This window comes from Periplaneta americana, chromosome 8 (genome assembly GCF_040183065.1).
Source record: "Periplaneta americana isolate PAMFEO1 chromosome 8, P.americana_PAMFEO1_priV1, whole genome shotgun sequence".
Classification (NCBI taxonomy): domain Eukaryota; kingdom Metazoa; phylum Arthropoda; class Insecta; order Blattodea; family Blattidae; genus Periplaneta; species Periplaneta americana.
Window position 1 is genome coordinate 175,937,173 of NC_091124.1, and position 23,941 is coordinate 175,961,113.

The 23,941-nt window shown below is 36.3% G+C and overlaps 1 protein-coding gene across 1 annotated transcript in view; it reads left to right on the top strand.

Moving 5' to 3' along the window:
• The window catches only part of Pde9 (phosphodiesterase 9), a 479,057-nt gene that overhangs the window by 387,535 nt on the left and 67,581 nt on the right, over positions 1–23,941 (top strand). The window contains exons 3-5 of the mRNA XM_069834095.1: positions 6,659–6,799; positions 6,877–7,203; positions 17,644–17,996. Of these exons, the coding sequence (XP_069690196.1) occupies positions 6,694–6,799; positions 6,877–7,203; positions 17,644–17,996 (786 nt within the window). The 5' untranslated portion in view covers positions 6,659–6,693. The remainder of the gene's footprint in view (positions 1–6,658; positions 6,800–6,876; positions 7,204–17,643; positions 17,997–23,941) is intronic.

Below are 23,941 nucleotides of genomic sequence, written 5' to 3' on the forward strand. Positions count from 1 at the left end.
CTTGAATTTTCACTTTGAGAGAGGGACAGAGATTAAGGGTGTTCGAAAATAAGATGCTTAAGAAAATATTTGGGGCTAAGAGGGATGAAGTCATAGGAGAATGGAGAAAGTTACACAACGCAGAACTACACGCATTATATTCTTCACCTAACATAATTAGGACATTTGAGATGGCAGCGCATGTAGCACGTTTGGGTTAATCTAGAAATGGTATAGAGTGTTAAATGGAAGACCTGAAGGGAAAAGACCTTGAGGGAGGCAGACGTAGATGGGAGGATAATATTAAAATCGATTTGAGAAAGGTGGGATATGATGGTAGAGACTGGATTAATCTTGCTTAGGATAGGGACTTCCAAAATGTCTAGTATTCTTGATTGGAAATAAATTTGAAAAATTTTAATTTGAATTGTAATGAACTTAGTTTGTAGCATTTGCTACACAAGCCACTAGTTTACATCTAATCCTCAGTATGAAATTTGCACCATATTTTATACTGTGAACATTTTGCCAAACTTTGTTTTAAGTAGTTTTTGTCAACACTGTATTCAGTTCAGTTAAAAAAGAACAAACGGCTATCTTCCTGAACATGTGAATAGTCATTAGTCTGAAAGTCGATGCTCAGTTGAAAATACTTACGAGCATCTCTTCATTCTCGTACAATTCATGTTCCCTTAAATTTTGTTTCGCAACATAGCTCAGGACGAGTATGAGAATCCATTCTGTTTACAATCTCCCAGACGTTATTTTAAGTACTTTCTGTCATAACAGTATGCTCAGATCAGAATAAAATTAAGAAGATCTCTACGGCTGCGCCATCTGTCAAAACATTCGTCAGCTGTGAATATCCTCGCAGACTTGGCTTCAGTTACTCTCTATCAGAATGAGAACCTTGAAATTGCCCGCTACGCAACTGTAGTAAGACCCTTATAAATAAGTCATCTGCTCCGTAAGTAATTCGTCATATTTTCTGTTTCGCTGTCAATGCAGAGTAGTCGTGATCGTGAGTGTATCCAGTGTTGCCAATTCAGCGGTTTTCCCGCTAAATCTAGCTTTTTTGGATAACCGTCTCGCGGAAAAAAATTATATTATCCCGCTTAGCGGGAATAATAGCGGATTTTAATCTTTAAAGTTTCTGAACTGAAATTCATATTAGCATTATTGGTGGCTTTCATAATTACATTTAATTCGTTCAGTGTGTGTTTTGTGAAATAATGGATGTGTTAATGTAGTGATAATGCCATATAATTATGTTACCGTTAAAACCCGAAATCCATCAAAACCAGTTTTAACTAATAAAAACTAGTTTAAGCAAATAATAGATAGATAGAAAGCGAGTTTAGTTTGTTTAGGTTTTTGTTTGGTAAAATTCTAAAAAAAACCTAAACAAAACAAACCAAACCTAACCTGTCATTGATTCTAGATCTTACGAAAATTCGCTTTCTATCTATCTACATTTTAAAACTAATTTTTACTAGTTGAAACTAGTTTTGTCGGACTTCGGGTTTTAACGGTAACATACACAGTTCAATAAGAATTGAAATATGTTGTGGCTGTGATAAAAGTGTTCTAAATTGCTTTATAGTGTCATATTGGGAATGATAAAAGTGTGAAATATTCGTTACTTTGACGGATGGATGCTCCATCTTGACTATTATTATTATTATTATTATTATTATTATTATTATTATTATTATTATTATTATTATTGAATAATACTTAGTTCAGTACATTCTTATTGAATAATAATAATAAGTACACATTAAAATCTAGAGATATTTGCTGGTTTTCGAAAGCCATCTAGTGGGATTATATGAACAACTGTTGGCAACACTGAGTGTATCTTGTTATCACAGTCTAATACATACAGTCACGCAACTTCAACACTTTTTATGCCAACATTCGCGACACTAGCGCCCAAGCGGCAGGCAAGGCATTGGTCATAGTCTCGTTCAGCCAGCACGTGCTTTAAAGGGATGCGAGATGTTATAATAACGTTTTAATCATGCGTCGGAATAAAGGCAATGTGTGCAATGACGAAAGTTGCGGTAACAACAAGTTTAAATCTCCGAATTTGTCGTTCTTCAGATTCCCTAAAGACCAAGAGAAAATCATAACTCAGTCATAACCAATAATCCACGTTGTAGGTAGCCTACGTATTGTGTTCTATAAAACATTTATTAGTTATCAGTTACCTACTTAAATACAAACAAAGTAAATACTTGTTACAGTATATTATTTTTTTGCAGAGATCATATGTATAAATGTGTAACCATTCCGATTTTGGATAATATATCTACAGTTTTTAATGCAAGTAATTCCATAATTTTTGTATTCGTGTTTTTTTCTTTATATTTTTCAAAAGTTGAATGTTATATTGCATTCAAGTAGGGATCATGGTGTTAATTTTTCAAGAATTCATGGAGTATTGTAATCCTTTTGCAAAATATTCACTTCTTGAATAAATCCAGACTGTGTCGATAAATTTCTGATGTGTTGGTGTAGATTCATGTGGCAGACGTATTAAGTTCTCAAGAAATAAAAGAGCCTTTTTAAATTTAATATAAAAAGCAATCTTTTCTGTAATAATTTGCATGACTGTTATTGGTGTTGATTTTACATTCCCAGTAATTATTTGAGCCGTTCAGAGCAGAAGTGGTATAAGTCAAATTTAGATAATGAGGCTTAAAGTAAAAATTCTAAAAATTCTGTAAAATACAGCGCAAAGTAGCAATTAATATATCCTTCGTGCTATTCACTAACTACTAATAGTTTAAATAAATTCAATATTAACTGCTACTTTGCGCTGTATTTTAATGAATGTTTACTTTAACCCTCATTACCCATTTTTGACTTACGCCACTTCTGCTCTGAAAATAAAATTAGGCCTACATTTTCTGAGTTAATTGAAGTCACAATTTTTTCAACAAAATTGTTTGTTCATTTATTTGTTCTCACCTACGTCATATTAACAGTAAGTGCATGTAAATTACGTAAGGTAGGATAAGTTAAAATTAAGCTTATGTGTGAAAACTGGAAATGTAATGTAAAATGCGGTAAACTTGCCGTAAAAATTTAAACCATAATATCAGCACTATTTGTGACTCAAAATAATAAAGGAAATACCGGTTCTTAAGAAATGAAAAATAATGAACTTCATAAATCAATGTCTGTCGTATTAAGGTTTAAATCTTCCCCTTTTTATTTTCAAGTTTACCTCAGCGGCCGAGTTTACCCCAATTTGCGTTATGGAAAAGTAGTTAATTTCTCTGTAAATATGGAGAGGAGTTCACCACGCGATGTACCCTACGAGATATGCCCTACAATTTTGAAGCTACAAATTTTGACTCTTCTCACAGGAAATATAGAGTTCTAATGATTCATAAATATATTTAGGAATGAATTGAATTAACCATCCATGTACGAACAATTATATTATTTCAAACCATGATTCAGTTGTAAGGAGCAGAAAGAATTACGTTTATTCCCAGCTTCTGAAAGTTGTAGATTAACTGCGTGTGAAATTCTTCTAGGCTTCTAAAATAAAATTAATAAGAACCATATACACTTACTGTATAGCAGGGATGTCGAACAGCGCTCTCAAACTGTGAAACGGTTAATCCTGTTTCCTACCGTAGCTGAGCTGAAACGACAGTCAGTCAGCTCGCTGTAGCAGTGTTCTGTACGCAGTGTGTTTACCAACTCTGGCGGCTGGTATGGATATGGAACGACGATTCAATAGTGAGTGGATAGATAAATATTTATTTAACTTAAAGGACAGAAAGGCATATTCCTTAATATATGTAGAAAAGAACTCGGATACATTGGCCATCATAATATTAAAAGGCATTTTAATTCTACACGTCATGCTGAAGCTTATGAACCAGAAAAGTTATCCGCTTTCATTCGTGAAAAGGCTGTAGGAGAATTAAAATCAAGATTGAATTCAGAAAACCTTCCATTATCATCGGGTGTTAGTAGAATAAGCTTTGCTACCTACAAAATTTGTGAAATTATTGCAACGGCTTCAAAGCTATTTACTAACGGAGAATTTGTGAAAGACTGTCTCATAGCTGTTGCAAAAGGGATATGTCTGGAATACGTTAATGATTTTAAATCTATATGTTTCTCTCGTAATATTGTTGCAGAGTGCGTATCATAAATGGGAGATAACTTGGAGGAACAATTGATAGCAAGAATGAAAACTTTCACTGATTACTCATTATTGCTCTTGATGAAAGTACCGACCGGACAGATACGGCGCAGCTAGCTACAGTATATTCATAAGGAGTGTCGATTCAGATTTAAATGTTCATGGAGATCTTGTAGATGTCATTTCACTAAAGGATCGAACTCGAGGAGGAGATATTTTTGAATCTGTAACAAAAACTATGAACTAATTTCAAGTCACGCTAAAAGTAATAAATTTTATACATCAAAACAGTTTATGTTTCTGAACTTGAAGTTGCACTGCTACAACAACACATACACACAAAGTTGATATTTTAAACATGATATTAACAACATTATTATTATGATTTATTTCCGTCACTAACGAACAACATTCATGGAATGACCCAGTAAATAAGACTCTATTATTATTATTATTATTATTATTATTATTATTATTATTATCATCATCATCATTATCACCCTCATTATCATCATCATAATTCATCCTCATGTAGGCTGCATTCTTTGTTTATCAGAGTTCATCAAGTGCAAATCTAAACTGAGTTCCTAATCAATTGGTAAGGTGTATAAAAGTTATCAAAGTACCAGCCGCCGCAGTTTCGCTTTTGTTTACGATCATTCGGCCGGACTGCCTGCTACCTGTGTTCAACCGTTGCACGGTAAGGGAGGAGTGAAGGCTCTGCAGTTCACAGCTCGAGAGCGCTGTTCGACATCCCTGCTGTATAGCATAAAAATCTATACTAATAATAAATCTGTAGCCGAAATTTTTCTGGTAATTTTCGATTTTCCAAAAATAATTGGTCCTGACATATATAATTAACCACCCTGAAACCGAAAATCGCTTTTTTGAAATTTTTGTTTGTATGTCTGTCTGTCTGTTTGTTACCTTTTCACGCGATAATAGTTGAACAGATTTCGATGAAAATTGGAATATAAATTAAGTTCGTTGTAACTTAGATTTTAGGCTATATGGCATTCAAAATACATCATTTAAAAGGGGGTTATAAGGAGGCCTGCATTAAATAAATCGAAATATCTCGCTTAATATTGATTTTTGTGAAAAATGTTACATAACAAAAGTTTCTTTAAAAATAATTTATTCTCTGAAATATTTTGATAGGACTGCTATTTAATGAGATAAATGAGTTTTAAAATTAAAATAACTGCCATCTAAGGCCATGTAATGAATTAAAAAACAAATGACTTCGTCTATAAGGGGCCTTGGACAGCAACAATCGAAAGCTATGAAAGATAACCTACAGAGAATGTTTCTGTGTTTGTATGAAGTGATATCGGAAGCTAAATTAAACGTTTTGTATAATTAATTATTATTTCACCATTGGAAAGTGTAGTTTCTCTAGATGGACATAATGCTATAATGTTATTACAGTAACTTCTGATATAATATAATTTAAATTATTTGAAGGGTTCAGAACCATAGTGGGCCAAGCGCCATTTACTGAATACGTAGAAAACAAGGGTTAAAATTAAGTTATTACCATAATTCAATGGAAACCTATAACAAGTAAAATAAGATATACACATTAAATCTAAATGATGTCAATCTTCATTAAACTATGGTTGCATGTAATAAAAATTAAGAAACATGTTAAAGGAATTGTCATTGCACCAAATGAGTGTCCCTGGACCAAAATGATCGCATTTTAATTGTTTGGATGCAATTTAAATTAAGTAACATATTAAACGATTTATCCTTCTATCAAACACGAATGTTCCCTGGATCAAATGTCCTATTTTAATTATGTAATTACTTTATATTTATTTCTAACGGGTGCAGCGGAGCGCACGGGCACGGCTAGTATAAAATAAATTACGCAAAACCCGTTTTCTGATGTGTTATCATATGTCGTGTGCACACTTTTAACTTGCCTGCCGCTAGAGGGCTACTGTCGCGGCAGCTGTCAAATGTTGGCATATTTTATACGTATGAGTTGCGTGACTGTATGTATTAGACTGTGTTGTTGTTGTGCGCAGTTAATAATATTTGTCACTTCAAGTCTCCATACTTAGACATAATTCTACAGGAATTGTTAAGTCGCAGGCGTGAGATCTGTTGTGTGGTAAACAAGACCCGGAATGACTTGTTTTCTATTCCGCGCGACTCCTCGCATATTAGTTGTAATGTTTTAACGGCGGTGCCAGACGCTATTGCGCTCGCGTACGTAGAAGGCCCGAATCAGAAGCAGGTTGGTGGCTCAATGCGCCATTCCCATGCGGCGCGCCCGCTTCCGCCGCGCTATAAGGCCGGACAGGTGTGCGCGCCCGTCACGCGCCGCGGTAATATGCGTGCGTGCGGGACGTGCCCCGCCGTGCTGACGTCACCGCGCTGATTGACAGATACGGGCGCGGGCCAAAGCGGCTGCAGCCGGGAGCCGACTAGCGGAGCGGAAGCGCGCGATAGGCAGCGGCGCGTGAAGCGATAGTGATGCCCGCCCGCATGTTGCAGGGGTCCGGCGGCGCAATGAGCCCCCGCCCGCCCGGATGGAGCGCCCCGGGGAGAGCCGAGTGGTCTACTTCTCCGTGCAGCACCGCGCCCTCTGCGAGGCGGCGCACTTCCGCGCCGACGCCCCCGCGGAGGAGGTCAAGGGTGAGTACAGTCGCCGGCACATGCGGCCCCTTGTGGCACCTGCAGGGTTGCGCTATACAGAGTGTGCCGCGTTGCAGAGCTGTTCCGAGCGGCCGCCGAGGCCGGTCCCCACGACATCCTCAAGTTGTACACTCCGGCGGGGCGCCTGGTGAACATCTCGCCCCACCTCGCGCCCAACAGCCCCGACGCGTGCTACAGCCTGCAGGTGGTCGCCGCGCACTGCAACGGCATGCTGCTGGACGAGGTGGGCATCGACCTACTGGCCCTCGAGCAGCGGGTCGCGCGTCTCGAGAAGCAGATACGCGTGGACTTCGACGAGCTGCCCCCCGCCGTGCAGGAGCTCCAGCACCAGGTGGACTCCTTCCGGCGCAAGCTGGAGACCACGGAGCATCTCAGCTGGCTGGGTGGGTAGCTACAGGTGCTTGCCTGCCGTGTAAACAGCTAGAATAATAGAATGGTATGTGCAATAACCAATAAGACATCAACTAGAGACCACGGAGCATCTCAGCTGGCTGGGTGCTTGCCTGCCGTGTCAACAGCTAGAATAATGTGCAATAACCAATTCACCAGTATGTCTAAAGCGATTACCAACAATGTAGATAGATAGATAGATAGATAGATAGATAGATAGATAGATAGATAGATAGATAGATAGATAGATAGATAGATAGATGGATGGATGGATGGATGGATGGATGGATGGATGGATGGATGGATGGATGGATGGATGGATGGATGGATGGATGGATAGATAGATAGATAGATAGATAGATAGATAGATAGATAGATAGATAGATAGATAGATAGATAGATAGATAGATAGATAGATAGATAGATAGATAGATAGATAGATAGACAAACAGATAGATAGATAGATAGATAGACAGACAGACAGATAGATAGATAGATAGACAGACAGACAGAGAGATGGATGGATGGATGGATGGATAGATAGATAGATAGATGGATAGATAGATAGATAGATAGATAGATAGATAGATAGATAGATAGATAGATAGATAGATAGATAGATAGATAGATAGATAGATAGATAGATAGATAGATAGATAGATAGATAGATAGATAGATAGATAGATCAGATAGATAGATAGATAGATAGACAGACAGACAGACAGACAGACAGATAGATAGATAGATAGATAGATAGATAGATAGATAGATAGATAGATAGATAGATAGATAGATAGATAGATAGATAGATAGATAGATAGATAGATAGATAGATAAGTGCATTTATTGATGCGTAATAAATTATACAAACTCATGTACACAAGATCCTTCACACGAGCCCGTACGGCCATTCGTGCTGTAACTATGCACAGTTTGAAACTTCAAAACAAAAATAATACTACTAATAGTAAAATAGTAAAACAACAGTTATTATTATTACTACCGTTATCATTAATTATCACAATTACAACTAATCTAACTTCATACCAAATTTCACAAAAAATAATAAAAATAAAATAAAATAAATAAATGAATAAAATAAATAAATAGTTGTGAGAACAAAAAAATAAAAAATAAATAAATGTAAGATATGAAAAGAGAAAAAAAACACAGGTGTGTATATATATATATATATATATATATATATATATATATATATATATAAAATATATCGTGTCCACACCTGTGGAGTAACGGTCAGCGCGTCTGGCTGCGAAACCAGGTGGCCCGGGTTCGAATCCCGGTCGGGGCAAGTTACCTGGTTGAGGTTTTTCCGGGTTTTTTCCCTCAACCCAAAAAAAACTGCTGGACCCCGGATTCATTTCACCGGCATAATCACCCTTATTTCACTCAGACGCTAAATAACCTGAGATGTTGATACAGCGTCGTAAAATAACCCAATAAAAAAAATAAAAAAAATATCGTCGACGCGGGCTACTTTGACCCTTAAGGTGTTACTTGAACCCAGAAGAAAAAAATGTTTGGAGTAATTGAAGTAACTTAGGTGAAAATATTTGTACAGATGAAAGTTTGCAGAGAAAAAAAACCACAACTTTCGGTAACAAACTGTTATTTTACATCGATGAAAATATTTTTTTCTTCTGGGTTCAGGTAGCCCGCGTTGACGGTATATATATATATATATATATATATATATATATATATATATATATATATATATATATATATATATAACAAAATTCAATTCATTATTGAAACTGCACGACACAATAAATACAAAAAGAACATTATCCCCTAATTACCTCATTCGCTCAGTGTTAATACTACTCACTACAACACTAATAAATAACTCTTTTTCTTATTTCCTCGGCTCCCTCCCCCTCGGTCAGTTCCACCCTCAGCTGTCGAACTTTTGCCATAAATTTTCCCACACTCTCACAGAATTTAGCGTTATTTAATATATTGTATGTCGCCAAGTGCCCCCTGCTAGATGTAATGAAGGACTCTGGCAGGAATCTTTTCCTCAGAGCTTCTGTGACTTCACACTCCGATAAAATATGGTGTGATGTCTCGCCTCTACCTCAAAGAGGATATATTCTCGCCCCCTCTTCGTTGACGATTTTAAGTGCCCTCCAGGCACCTAGACGAAACCAGATTAAACCCAGTCTACCTTCTCTGCTTCCTCCATAGAGATATAATTCGGTCCCCCAATTTGTTTTGATCATCGATTGGATCTCGAGAGCAAACTTATCCCTACTTTCCCCTTCTATTATTGCCTGTCTATATCCTTCAGGTACCAACAATGTAGCAGTACACTGCTCTGGATACTATTCAACTGAAACTAATTTGAAGAATCACATAACTTCCTAGTCAAAACGAATTAATTTGCTATCATAGCATTTAGTTAAGCTCTTGTTTGTTGTTTAGTCAACTGTCCGAAGACAGGTCTGAACCTCACAAGTGATACCAAAAAGCACCACTTATGAGGCAACTAGGGCAGGAGATAATGATGTAGGGTGGCCAGTTCCTTTCCTCCTCCATTGCATATATCGCCGATTAGCTACATGTTACACTAATCAGACTTCAGATGCATACAAACAATTGAAGACATTATTACAAAAACAACCCTTGTCAAAACTGCTGTTTTTCAGGAAAAAATAAGAAATAAATAGCCTAGAACAACACATGTCAGCTGTTTCTGTACAACTGGTGTTTATCCTTGTGGCTATTGCACCTGACATGGGTCATGTTTGGAGACTGTAAGCATTTGAAATAGTAGAAAATGTGTCCTTAACTCATTTTCATTAAAATGACTAGGGCTGTTTTTGTAATAATGTCTTCAATTGTTCTTCCTCTGACACATATCGTCAAGCGAGATGTACTGCCTGATAATAGATGTAGGGTAAACATTGGTAATTTCGTGATAATTTCATGAAAATTAATTGAAAATGCAAATGTGTAAATATATCATTATTCCGATTTTTTCATCTAAAAGACGATAAATTCTTGTACAAATCTGGAGACATAAAAGATTGGACACGTTCTTGAATAAGTGCCAAAAACCACTTTTACAACTTAAGCTAAAAGGCAAACCTTGGTTATTTCGTGATATTACATTGATAATTTCGTGAGAGGTAGAATAATTGTGGAAAAATTAATTAAAGTCAAATGAAATTCTCATTTGTTGTTACAAGACTTCAAACATAGTAATTCCGTCTAATATTCATAGCAAGAAAACATAGAAATACATATCAACACATAATAAGAATGAAATCAAAGTAAAAATTGAAATTGAAAAGGGATCTTCTTTGCCCTGAAAGGGTGAACAATTTTATTACGGACTTTACTATAGCTTATATTACTAGGGTAACTCCAAAAGTAATGCATAACATTTGTTTAAAAATTATATTTTTATCCTACAGCTTTGCTATTTTCACAGAGTGTAGATACATCCTTTAGGAACAAAATGTCACTTTTCCACATAATCCCCATCCCTTTCAACTGCCTTACGTAACCTAGGAACGAGGGCCTATAGACCAGCACGGTAAAAGTCTGGACCAACACGTCTGAGCCACTATTTAGCAGCGTGCACAAGGGAGTCATCTTCTAACCTCGTTCCGCGAAGGGATCCTTCAGTTTACCAAAGAGATGGTAATCGCACGGTGCCAGTTCAGGGCTGTAAGGCGGATGTTTCAGTGTTGTCTATCTGAATTTTCTGATCTGGTCTGTGGTCTTGTGACTGACATATGGCTGTGCGTTGTCGTGCAATAGCAGAACATCCTGCTTCTCCAGATGTGGTCGAACACGACTCAGTCGAGCTTGAAGTTTCTTGAGAATTGCCACATACGCGTTAGAATTAATGGTGGTTCCGTATGGCATGATGTCCACAAGCAAGAGACCTTCTGAATCGAAAAACACAGTAGTCATAACTTTTCCTGCCGAAGGTGCACTTCTGAATTTTTATTTCTTTGGTGAATTTGCATGATGCCACTCCATTGTCTGCCTCTGTCTCCGGTCCAAAATGGTGGAGCTATGTTTCATCTTCTGTCATAATTCTTGCAAGTAAGTCATCTAGCACTTATCATTGGCACTTAGCATGGTAACAAATCAAACAGAATCTACACTGAACCCATTGCGTCCCCCTTTTCTTTTTTTGTTATCACATCTTATCTTCAGATTTCTAAAATTCGTATTGCAATACAATTTTTAAAATAGTATAAAATGTAACGCTTAATGCTCAACAAAATTTCGCCTGAAACAGCTAAGATTTCTATCAGTGAAGCTAAGCCTATATGGCGACTACAGCTATATCTAAAATTCCAAAAATATTTTCTAAAATTCCATTAAGATGTAATAAATCATTGTACCAAATATCATATGCATACCTTTAGTAATAAGTCTGTAATGTAAATACAATCATCCACAAAATTTGTACGCCTGAGAAGTCGACGCTAACATGCTCTCTCCAAACATGAAAGCTCACTGAAGGAGCTACAATAGTCACACAAAGCGTAGCTGTATGTTTCTGGAAACCGGACAACATATGCAATCCCTTGGCGGAAATTTGAATCTCGTAAGGCCATTGGTTAGTTCACGAAAGAAGTATCACGAAATAACCACTGCCATGAAATTACCAAGGTTTACCCTACAGTTCGTACATACCAGCCGGAACCTCAATCAGAGGTGAAATTAAGCTCTTAATTAAGTTAATTTTGCTCCTTATGAAATTGAAATAAGGGTTTAATCAATAATTTATACTTTACGATATCACTTTAACTTCATCATCTCTTGGATCCCTTATTTAAAGCCTTACTAGTAACAGTATATGTAATATAATGGTATATCTTCTCTTTTCATCAAAAACACAGGCAACCCTTCATGCTTTTTTCATCACTATAACTCTTGAACAGAAAATAGTAAGTTACATGTTATTTAAACATTAATATTTTATTATGTAACTTATATATAGACCTATTATATTTGACATTGAATAATTCAGTAATGCATTAATGGAAAATGGCGCTCATTGACCTCTTAGCAGATGATTTGATTAATAACGGTTGGGTGAACTTATTCATCAGTTGTCGAGATATAGAATCATAAGCCGCAGAACAAATTCGATTTAAAGCTTGATGCGTTAACTGAAAATCGTTCACATGATTTGAGTTCATTGGGATAAAAGTAATCTTTTACGTTTTCATATTGCAAAGATTACCTGTAAACCGTCACATTGCCGAGTGCTCTTCCCTTACGTTGTATCTCGCAGTGACGTACGACCTCATTTTGTTGTCTCTGCGAACACCTATTCACATCGCATTCTTCTCTTTACATAGGTGCTTAATATAAAAATGCTTTTCAGCTGGCTGGGCAAATCGCTACAGATTCTTTCCACAAACGTCTCTGCGCATATTTAATGTACATTAGGGAAATGCTACAATCTATATCTGCGTATGTAAGCAAGGATCGAAATTTCTACTGGAGCTTCACTCAAACATCTCCTTTTCATTAAAGGTAATATTATGAAGGAATTGGTACAAACGTCTCGTTCAAACCTCTCTTTCTGCTCCTGTAAATACTAAATACTGTATCTATGTATTTATCTGACATTACTATTCAGTGGCGGCTGGTGGTTTGAAAATATGGTGGTGCACAATGGATATCGGAGAGAAGTTAAACATGCTTTACTTTAAAGTTTAAAACCGTGTATACCTGAGGGCTATACATATAAAGCTTATTTATATGTAAGTAATAAGTAAAATGACTAAATACAAGCATACTTATTTATACAGAAAGTCCAAAAGTGGACGGGGTCGTGGATGGAGCTCTCTATATTACGATTTAACCTCATGAAAAACATTTGAGCACAGAATCGTCATCAGAATGCTACCAAGTAGAGTTGGGTCGATTCGTGAACGAATCGTTCATTCGAACGATTAATAATAAAGAATCGTAAGAATCGATTCGTGGTATCAACGAATCGTCGTTCAAAAGAATCGTAACGAATCGTCGTTCAAAAGAATAGTAACGAATTGACATGGTATCGTAACCCACGATTCTATTTACTTGTTTGATGTAACCTGTCAACGGACATTTCCGAACCGTGCCGAATATTCCCGAGCGAGAGTGAAATCAAAATACCGCATTTGTTAAGTATGGAAAATAATTAAGACAAACCTGAAATTTGCATAGTTAAATAGAGATGTAATGCAAAAAATTGTACTTCGTAATAAGGTTCAGTTGATAAATTATAATTTAGAAACATTATCTTGGGTAATTTTGTAGACTAATGGAGGTCATGCTGAATGGTTCCAGCCAATGAGAAAGAGAGAATCCAATGTCTCGCTTCTTATGCCATCTATGCGAGAGATGTAGAACGTTTTTGTTCTACGCGTGGTTTGCAAAGGAAAGTGTCCTCTAAGTCGTTCGTTGACGAATCGTTGGAATCGCAGAGTAGGAAGAATCGTGAACTAGTTGACGATTCAAAAGAATAGTTGGAATCGCAGAATGAGAAGAATCGTGAACGAATCGTTAGAATCGATTCGTAATGTATGATTGAATCGTTGAAATCGACTTCTGAAAAAGAATCGTGTTGCCCAACTCTACTACCAAGTACCAAGTCCAACGTTTTCGTTCATAAAATTCAAATGCAGCTTTCGTAGGCTGTCGGGAGATAGCAGCACTTATTGTCAGAACGACAACTCTTACAACTTTAAAGCAAAATACAAGCTCCTTTATGTATTGTGCCGTTTGTGTGCATGTAGATTGAGAAAGTAATGTGCGAAATATGCGACTGTTCGTTGCACAAGCTGAATGAATACATTTTTCATGCTTATTACTTCGGACAATTGTCTAGTTGAAACAGATACTTTCCCAGTGAATTTAGTTTCTTCTGCACCGACGTTGGTGTCCATGCCAGGGAGTGCGACAAACCTTTCTCAATGAGAAAGCCTCTAAACCCCCGTCCCCGCATTAGCCGAACATCTCTATAAACTACCTTTCATAGGTTTTCAACATCTTTGCAAACCAAGAGGCTCGAAGGCTCCTGCAGACGTACAAAGCAAGACGCCAGCTGCAGATAGTCATGAATGAAAATTGTAAAAATATATATATATATTTTAGATAGTAACAAAGCCGGGAGATTAGGAACATTACTGGGGGTGTACAAACCTGCAACCCCCTTGAGAAGCCGCCACTGTTACTATTGGAGCTTCCCTCGAGCCTTGACTCACTGAGCATAGGTACAGAATGAACAACTTAAAACCGGCCCGCAGCACAAAGCCTCACACGGAAAAGAAATGAAAACGCAAAAACTTCTTTATTACTCATTTCAATCGTGAAATTTAACATGTTGATTTTCGCAAAATCCATTGGAAGTGAGTTCCCTGTGCAGCGGTGCATTTTTGTGTTCGAGTAATCATGCTGAGATAATATAGCTGAAGGGAAACGCGCTTCACTCAACAACCCTCAGCGCATTCCAGCATATAAAGGGTGAGGCAAAACATTATCCCTAATTTAAAGTTTAAATAAAAAACAGATGGATCAAAATAAGGAAACTTTATTAATATGTATGGGATCTAAACAGTGGGATTTTTTCATTTTTGAATAACGTGTCTCTCAAGTGGTGTCCTTCACTATCAATGCATTGTTGAATGCGACTTCGGAAATTCTGCATCACTCTAACTAGCATTTCTTGAGGAATAAGACCAATTTCTTCCTGTGTTGCATTTCTTAGGTCTGGCAAAGTCCTCGGCCGATGTTTGAACACCTCAGCCTTAAGATGCCCCCATAGAAAAAAATCGCAGGGTGCAAGGTCTGGTGATCGCGCTGGCCAGAGGACGTCGCCAGGTGAAGAAATTAAACGTCCAGGAAACATCTGTCTCAGGACTTGGAGAGAAATCTGAGCTGTGTGAGAGGTGGCTCCTTCGTCCTGAAACCATACCTGGTCAATCTGCAGCGCATTGGTCAATCTGCAGCGCATTGAGTCTTGGTGCCAAAAAATTGTTCATCATAAAAGTGTACCGCTGAGAGTTTACTGTCACAGAGCACCATCCTATTCAAAAAAGTAAGGATCAAGTATTCCGACTCTTGCAACCGCGCACCATACAGTATCACGGTCGTTATGTAGAGGTTTTTCATGAAGTTCACGAGGGTTCTGTCCACTCCAATATCGGAAATTTTGATGATTCACGCATCCCGATAAGTGCAAATGTGTAATGCAGATGCTGAAGATGCTGTGGTTCTTTTTAGTGATGAAGCACGATCACCAGACCTTGCACCTTGCGATTTTTTTCTATGGGGGCATCTTAAGGATGAGGTGTTCAAACATCGGCCGAGGACTTTGCCAGACCTAAGAAATGCAACACAGGAAGAAATTGGTCTTATTCCTCAAGAAATGCTAGTTAGAGTGATGCAGAATTTCTGAAGTCGCATTCAACAATGCATTGCTAGTGAAGGACACCACTTGAGAGACACGTTATTCAAAAAATGAAAAATTCCCAGTGTTAAGATGCCATTCATATTAATAAAGTTTCCTTATTTTGATCCTGTTTTTTATTTAACCTTTAAATTAGGGAGGATGTTTTGCCGCACTCTTTATATGAAAGAAAAATATTGTAAGAGATTTTCCTAAAATCTCCTTTTTTATAGTTTCGTCTGCTATACCTGAGAAATTACCATAGGCATTTCTACCATATATCTTTCTGAGCAATTGAAGAGGTGGATTTCAAATTTTCCTAAGTTCTTTCTAAGATTTAACTTGCTTTTTTCGCATTTTAGTATATGCTTTTCAAGCCTATTATAACTGTGTAAGTTTATTAACAGACTTTCCTAAGTCTTGACGTGGTGTCTCCATTTGTTTTTTTTTTTTTCAAACGGATATAAGGATGTCAAATTTATTTTATCAGTTTTTGTCACGTTTGCCATAACTTATCATTTGGACTTAGGTCAGTTTGGAATCCAGCACGAAAGGACACCTTCTTGAATGAAACATGCTACAAATTAGCCTACATGCATACATGTAAGACCAGGTAGTGTTGGAGTTGGCCTTCCCTTCTGTATAGCAATAATATGTTCTTGTAAACTGAGTTTCCTAAATTGTCCAAAATATATTATGTTTTCATTTCCATTCATTGTTGAATAATTGCGCAAATTAACAATTACAAGGAAATTCACAACCTCGTAGCATTTTTCGAGCACACTACAGCATCACACGTGTTGGAAGAGACTAGCTACTAACTCGTAACCGGAACCGTTTTACGGAAATGGAAATGGGAATGGGAAATAATCTGAGGAAAGCGAGAACACTGCACCCACCCACGTGGTCTGTGTTGCCACATGTATGTACATTTTACAAGTTCAGTATCACATGCTTCTGAAGAATATCAGTTCTTCTAAAGTCATACTATCATTATTGTTCAAAGCTGCCGGTGGCCGATTAATTTTTTATGTTAAAAATGATGTAGTTTGGAGTACCTACTTTCAGCTTCAAATATATTTGTACAAAACTGACAAATTGACTGTTGCCCTGTCTAGTAAACAATGAATAGAAGTGAATTTCAGGGGCCAACTACGTAGAACTACTTCCTCTTTGTTTTACATAAACCCGACTTTAACTTTCAAATATCCACGAAAGTTTCAAACCATGAATAGTAGCCTATATAAAGTGCAATGAATAATATTTTTTATTTATAATTAAAGTAAAGTTTACATTGTGTCTTTCATAGCGTTGTGTTAAAACTGTTTTTGTTGTGTCTCCTCCTAGGGTTTTATAGTCTGGTTGAATGCAACATCGTTAGATGGCAGCGGTAGCGAGCTTGCTGCACGACCAGTCGGTTTCTATTTCCCGCCCATGCGCTGATTCAGAGGAGGATCTCCTCCCTCTCCGTTCATTTACTCGCTTTAAAACTCTGCTTCTTTCTCTGGCCGCTAGTGCGCTGTTGTCTATGTGTGTTAACTGCAGTAGAGGAGGAATGGAGTGTCTTTCCTCCACACAGACAATCTCGCATCTTTCTCACAGTTTTCTAGCAGCACATGAGCGCGCGTCGTTTAAAACTCGATCAACCGAGTTTTTCTTATAGCTGTGAACTTAAAAATTATCGAATCTTCCTCGAATTTCGAGGCACATATTTTGTTTGGTATTTACTTTCAGAAGAAGAAAATGTGAGGAGGACGTTCATCCCTTCCCTCCCCCGAGGAAACGCCACTGATATCTCGCCTTCTCTCGCTAGCTCTCTGCGCATTTAAGCATATGTTGAGGAAATTTCTGAAGATGCCCATACCTCTCTCTGCACGATTTTGCGTATACTTGGAAGAACCGATAGAAAAACTTCTTTCAGATCTCTCGCCGCCGAATGCTACAGGTGCTTCGTTAAACCTTCCTGTGTGCAGTTATGTATGTAATCTCTCTATTAAAGGTTTCTACAAGGAGCTGCCGCCGCCGCTGTCCACGGAAGCGTGCAAGAGGCTACAATATCGACGCAAGAGCGACGAGCAGAAGCGGCGCGTACGCGAGAAGTTCTTCGGCATCTGCAACGCTGCCGTGTCGCGCGAGGTACAGCAGTACTTGCGCCAACCCACGTTCGACTGCCACCAGTGGGAGGACGAGGAGATACTGCTGCTGCTGCAGCAGATGTACCTGGACCTGGGCCTGACGGCCAAGTTCGGCATCGAGCTGCCCACTCTCCGCAACTTCCTGTACGAGGTCTACAAGAACTACAACGAGGTGCCCTTTCACAACTTCCGCCACTGCTTCTGCGTCGCGCAGATGGTGAGATGCTAAGAACTTACGCTGTATGAAATGTTAGGTTCTCATGGTGATTGGAGACTTGTAACCTGTGGAGACTTTATTTATTTATTTATCTATTTATCTATTTACTAGCCGTACCCGTGGGCTCCGCTGCACCTGTTAGAAATAAATATAAAGTAATTACATAATTAAAATAGGACGTTTGATCCAGGGAACAACTTTTACAACAGCGCAAGATAATCTGCTTCGCTCATTATCCAATATTTTTTGCATTGCATTTATTGCATATATATATTTTATTTATTTTAACACGATTCAATAGAGCGTAGTTAAAATTTGAATTATAAAATAATGGATTGCTAAGCTAACGTACTATTACTGCATACTAAATCAATACACTCTCGTTGTTCGTTAATTCTCTGAGATTAAAATGAGTGTACATAAATATTATTTTAAGAAATACAGAAAACGAATGTACAGAATAGCCTATCAAATTTTCTGTGCATAAGAAGCTATTTTAATCTTACCTGTCCTCGATTTACTCAGACGTTACTGTAATAACATTATAGCATTATGTCCATCTAGAGAAACTACACTTTCCAATGGTGAAATAATAATTAATTATACAAATCTTTAGCTTCTGATATTACTTCATACAAACACAGAAACATTCTCTGTAGGCTATGTTTAATAGCTTTCGATTGTTGATGTCCAAGGTCCCTGTTTCGATTGTTGTTGTCCAAGGCCCCTTATAGACGAAGTCATTTGTTCTTAATTCATTGCACCGTCTTAGATGGCGTTATTTTAATTTTAAAACTCATTTATCTCATTTAAATATCAGTCCTATCAAAATTTTGTAAAGAATAAGACTTATCGGAAATCATTTTTAAAGAAACGTTTGTTATGTAACATTTTTCACAAAAATCAATAATAAGCGAGATATTTCGATTTATTTAATTCGGGCCCCCTTATAACCCCCCTTTTAAATAAAGTATTTTGAATGCCATATAGCCTAAAATATAAGTTACAACGAACTTAATTTATATTCCAATTTTCATATAAATCGGTTCAGCCATTATCGCGTGAAAAGGTAACAAACATACAGACAGACATACAAACAAAAATTTCAAAAATGCGATTTTCGGTTTCAGGGTGGTTATTTATATATGTTAGGACCAATTATTTTTGGAAAATCGAAAATTACCAGAAAAATTTCGGCTACAGATTTATTATTAGCATAGGCTAGATGTCTATAACATGGCAAAGCTCCAATTACAATAAACAGTACACATAAAAAACCCATAGAATTGCATACAACACGAAAAAAGAGGTAAAACAGATACAAGTGTAATTACAAATTAAAAATGGAAAAGAGAAGAAAAAAAAAACAAATAGATACCACCTAAATAAAAGACACAGATACAGATATAAATGAAAAACACCAAATAAAAACAAATAAAAAAGAGCCAAGTACAGACATCACAGCCAAAAATGCAAAATGTAGGCCCCAAAGCCAGCTCCTGGATCTCCTCTAAAAAGTGTCTTTCGTCCTCGGATTACATCAATGCCATCAAGATGTCTTGCAACGTCACCGCAGTGAGATCTGTCCCTGGCAGAACCTTCAGTATTAACCGTTGTCGCCATCCCGGCTGCAGCGAGACTGAAACACTTGGCCACGTACTGGGGTTCTGTAAGAGGGGAGAGCTACTGCGTAACAACAGACACCATCGTGCCCGTACAACAATTGCCAACCTGCTAAGAAACAGAGGATGGGAAGTACATGAGGAGATTCATTGCGTGTCTGAAGATGATTCACATAGAAGAGTCGATATAATTGCCATCAATAGAAGAACCCAGAAAGCGATGGTCTTAGACCCTACGATTTGCTTTGAACGAGACACAAATCAAGCACTGCAGATAAATGATGACAAGCGAGCTAAATATGTACCTTGTCTTCCATACCTCAGTGAAAAATATGGCATTTCGCTTTACAACTGGGATGTTACAGGCTTATTATTTGGAGCGAGGGATTGTTTACCAAAATTTACATGTAATATTCTTAAATCCTTTAAAATTCCCTGTTATGAGGTTCAGAAGATTGTAATGGAAATTCTGAAGGCCTGTCTTCAAATTTTACACTATCATCTATATATTAACACATAAATTTTTGTTTTAGTGTACAAATCTAATCCATATTTTGCTCGTTTCATTTTCCTTTATCTTTTATGTTTGTTAATTCCGGATCCCAGTGGTCAACCTCACTTGAGGACGGATGATTTTAAATCTTAGTAGTGGCAAATTGCAGAGCAAATACAACACCATGTTAATAAATTCAACATACAGCACTACACAGCAGGCCCAATAGGCTCGATTAATTTATTCAAAAAACTCACCAACACAGAACATGTGTTTCAAGTAATGCTTTACATAACTTTTTCTTGTACGAAAAATCTAAGTCCTGTTTATTTGATAGATGATTGTAAGTTCGAAGCATTAATAAAATTGCAGACATTTTATGAGATAGTGTTTTTGTTGTCTGTAAATAAAAGAGAGATCGCTTTCTCAAATTTGAATTACCAATATTGAAACTAATTAGCTGTAGGAGATCAGGGTTGTCTATTAAGCCATTTATGGTTTTGAACAAATACATTTCCTATGTTATATAAATAAATTCGGGTTTTGGATAGCTTTTAAGTTTGTCAACTTAACTTGGTATCAAAGACAGAATGCTAAGATTTCTGCATTCTTTTCTTAATGAAAGAACAATTCAAACCTCAGTAAATAATCATTTATCTTTATCCAAAAAAAAAAAAAAAAAAATTAGAGGTGGTATACCTCAAGGTTCTGTTTTAAGCCCAAATTTATTTAATATAATGTTACATGACTTACCTGATGTTGTTCCACCTGAGGTAAAATTAAGTATTTATGCAGATGATGTTACAATATGGGCTACGAACAACGATTCAAACGAATCATTAAGACTTATACACACAGCTATAAATAGGATCAGTAATTGGGCATCCAAATGTAATTTATCTATCTCACAATCAAAAACTGAATATACTGTCTTCACAAGAAGATATAGCTTAAAAAACTATAAACCTGATATTTATTTGAATAATCAAGAAATCCCATCTACGGGATTTGAGGGAGGTGGGATATGATAATAGAGACTGGATTAATCATGCTCAGGATAGGGACCAATGGCGGGCTTATATGAGGGCGGCAATGAACCTCCGGGTTCCTTAAAAGCCAGTAAGTATGTACGTAAGTAATCAAGAAATCTAGTACAATCCAACTCCTAAGATCCTAGGATTAATTTTTGATGAAAAACTTTTATGGAAAACACATTTAACCAATGTTACTTCGCAGTGTCTACCACGATTAAATCTCTTGCAGATCATAGATCTCATTATAACAATTTACTCATTATACCCTACCACAAGACATCTTTATATTCTTCATCCTATACAGTTTCAGTTGCTAGAAATTGGAACTCGCTTCCGAGTGATATAAGGGGTTGTTGGACAATAGCTTCATTTAGGTCAAAATTACATAAATTCTTACTTAACAGATGAATTGCTGATTAATATTTGTTACTTATAATGAAACTAACATCTGTCCATTCTTATTATTATTATCTTTAATTTCTCTAAATAGATTTACAAAACCTCTAATGGCAATTACATTAATATTCTCATTATAGAAATAGAAATATATATATTCTCCCTGTAACATAGTCGTAGTAAGCTTATATTAAATTAATTTTCATCATTTTACTAGCTATCTCAAATATTAAATTAATTATAATTCATTGAATTAAATTAGCTCATAAATTAAGTTACTACTTTACCGTATAGATTTATCTAAATTTAAATAAATGTGTAGTGAAGATTATTGCTGGAGAACCTTTTAAGTGTAATGAAAATATTTGTAATTTAAATTTATGTATTGTATTGATTAAGGCTGGTTGAGTGGAAGAGAAGGCCTTATGGCCTTAACTCTGCCAGCGAAAATAAAACATTATTATTATTATTATTATTATTATTATTATTATTATTATTATAGCTAATAGGAAATGGGGATCAGATATCACGACAATGCGTCTATTTTATAATGCTTATATACGCTCAAATTTGACCTATGGATGTGAAATATGGGGAAGAGCATCAGCAACTCATCTACAAAAAATTTCTGTTTTCTAAACTCAGCCTTAAGAATATGCCTAGGAGTACCAAAAACCACATCAACTGTTGCCCTAGAAATTGAATGTAATATTCAACCACTCAGACACTATATATTACAAAAGGATCTAAAAATACATTTAAAACTGCAAGCCTCATCCAGATCTCAGATGTTTTTCAAACTGTCAGAAGATACCCTGTGTAATTTCTATAAAATAAAAAAATAAGAAATACCAATCTATATCACAGACACGTTCATTGCTAAAACTCCAGTTGTGAACGAAATTCTTCCATGGAAATGGGTGATTCCAGAACATAGCATACAAATTCCAGGAAATCATTCCAAAAATGATTATCCATACATTCTTAAGTTAGATGCCATGGAACTACTCTGCAGCACATATAAGGATCACCTTCAAATTTATACAGATAGATCTCTAAATCCTAATAATGGGACATCAGGAGCAGGGTATTATATTCCGTAATATCAAGGAAGTTATTTCATACCATGTTCATCCTCCTCCAGTCTTGACACTGAATTGCTAATTATTGATGCTGCTCTTGAGTGTGTTACTCAAATTTCTGAAAAATCTATTTGCATACTTACTGACTCCAAGGGGGTTATCTCTACTAATAATAAATCTGTAGCCGAAATTTTTCTGGTAATTTTCGATTTTCCAAAAATAATTAATCCTAACATATATAATTAACCACCCTGAAACCGAAAATCACACTTTTTGAAATTTTTGTTTGTATGTCTGTCTGTATGTTTGTTACCTTTTCACGCGATAATGGCTGAACCGATTTATGTGAAAATTGGAATATAAATTAAGTTCGTTGTAACTTATATTTTAGGCTATATGGCATTCAAAATACTTTATTTTTAGGAGGGTTATAAGGGGGCCCGAATTAAATAAATCGAAATATCTCGCTTATTATTGATTTCTGTGAAAAATGTTACATATCAAAAGTTTCTTTGAAAATGATTTCCGTTAAGTTTTATTCTTTACAAAATTTTGATAGGACTGATATTTAATGAGATAAATGAGTTTTAAAATTAAAATAACGCCATCTAAGACGGTGCAATGAATCGAGAACAAATGACTTCGTCTATAAGGGGCCTTGGACAACAACCATCGAAACAGGGACCTTGGACAGCAACAATCGAAAGCTATTAAACATAGCCTACAGAGAATGTTTCTGTGTTTGTATGAAGTAATATCAGAAGCTAAATTAACCGATTTGTATAATTAATTATTATTTCACCAATGAAAAGTGTAGTTTCTCTAGATGGACATATTGCTATAATGTTATTGCAGTAACGTCTGAGTAAATCGAGGACAGGTAAGATTAAAATAGCTTCTTATGCACAGAAAATTTGATAAGCTATTTTGTACATTCGTTTTCTGTATTTCTTAAAATAATATTGATGTACACTCATTTTAATCTCAGAGAATTAACGAACAACGAGAGTGTATTGATTTAGTATGCAGTAATAGTACGTTAGCTTAGGAACCCATTATTTTATAATTCAAATTTTAACTACGCTCTATTGAATCGTGTTAAAATAAATAAAATATATATGCAATAAATGCAATGCAAAAAAAAAATTGGGTAATGAGCGAAGCAGATTATCTTGCGCTGTTGTAAAAGTTGTTCCCTGGATCAAACGTCCTATTTTAATTATGTAATTACTTTATATTTATTTCTAACAGGTGCAGCGGAGCGCACGGGTACGGCTAGTATTTAATATAATTAAATATGTACCAAACCTATACGCAC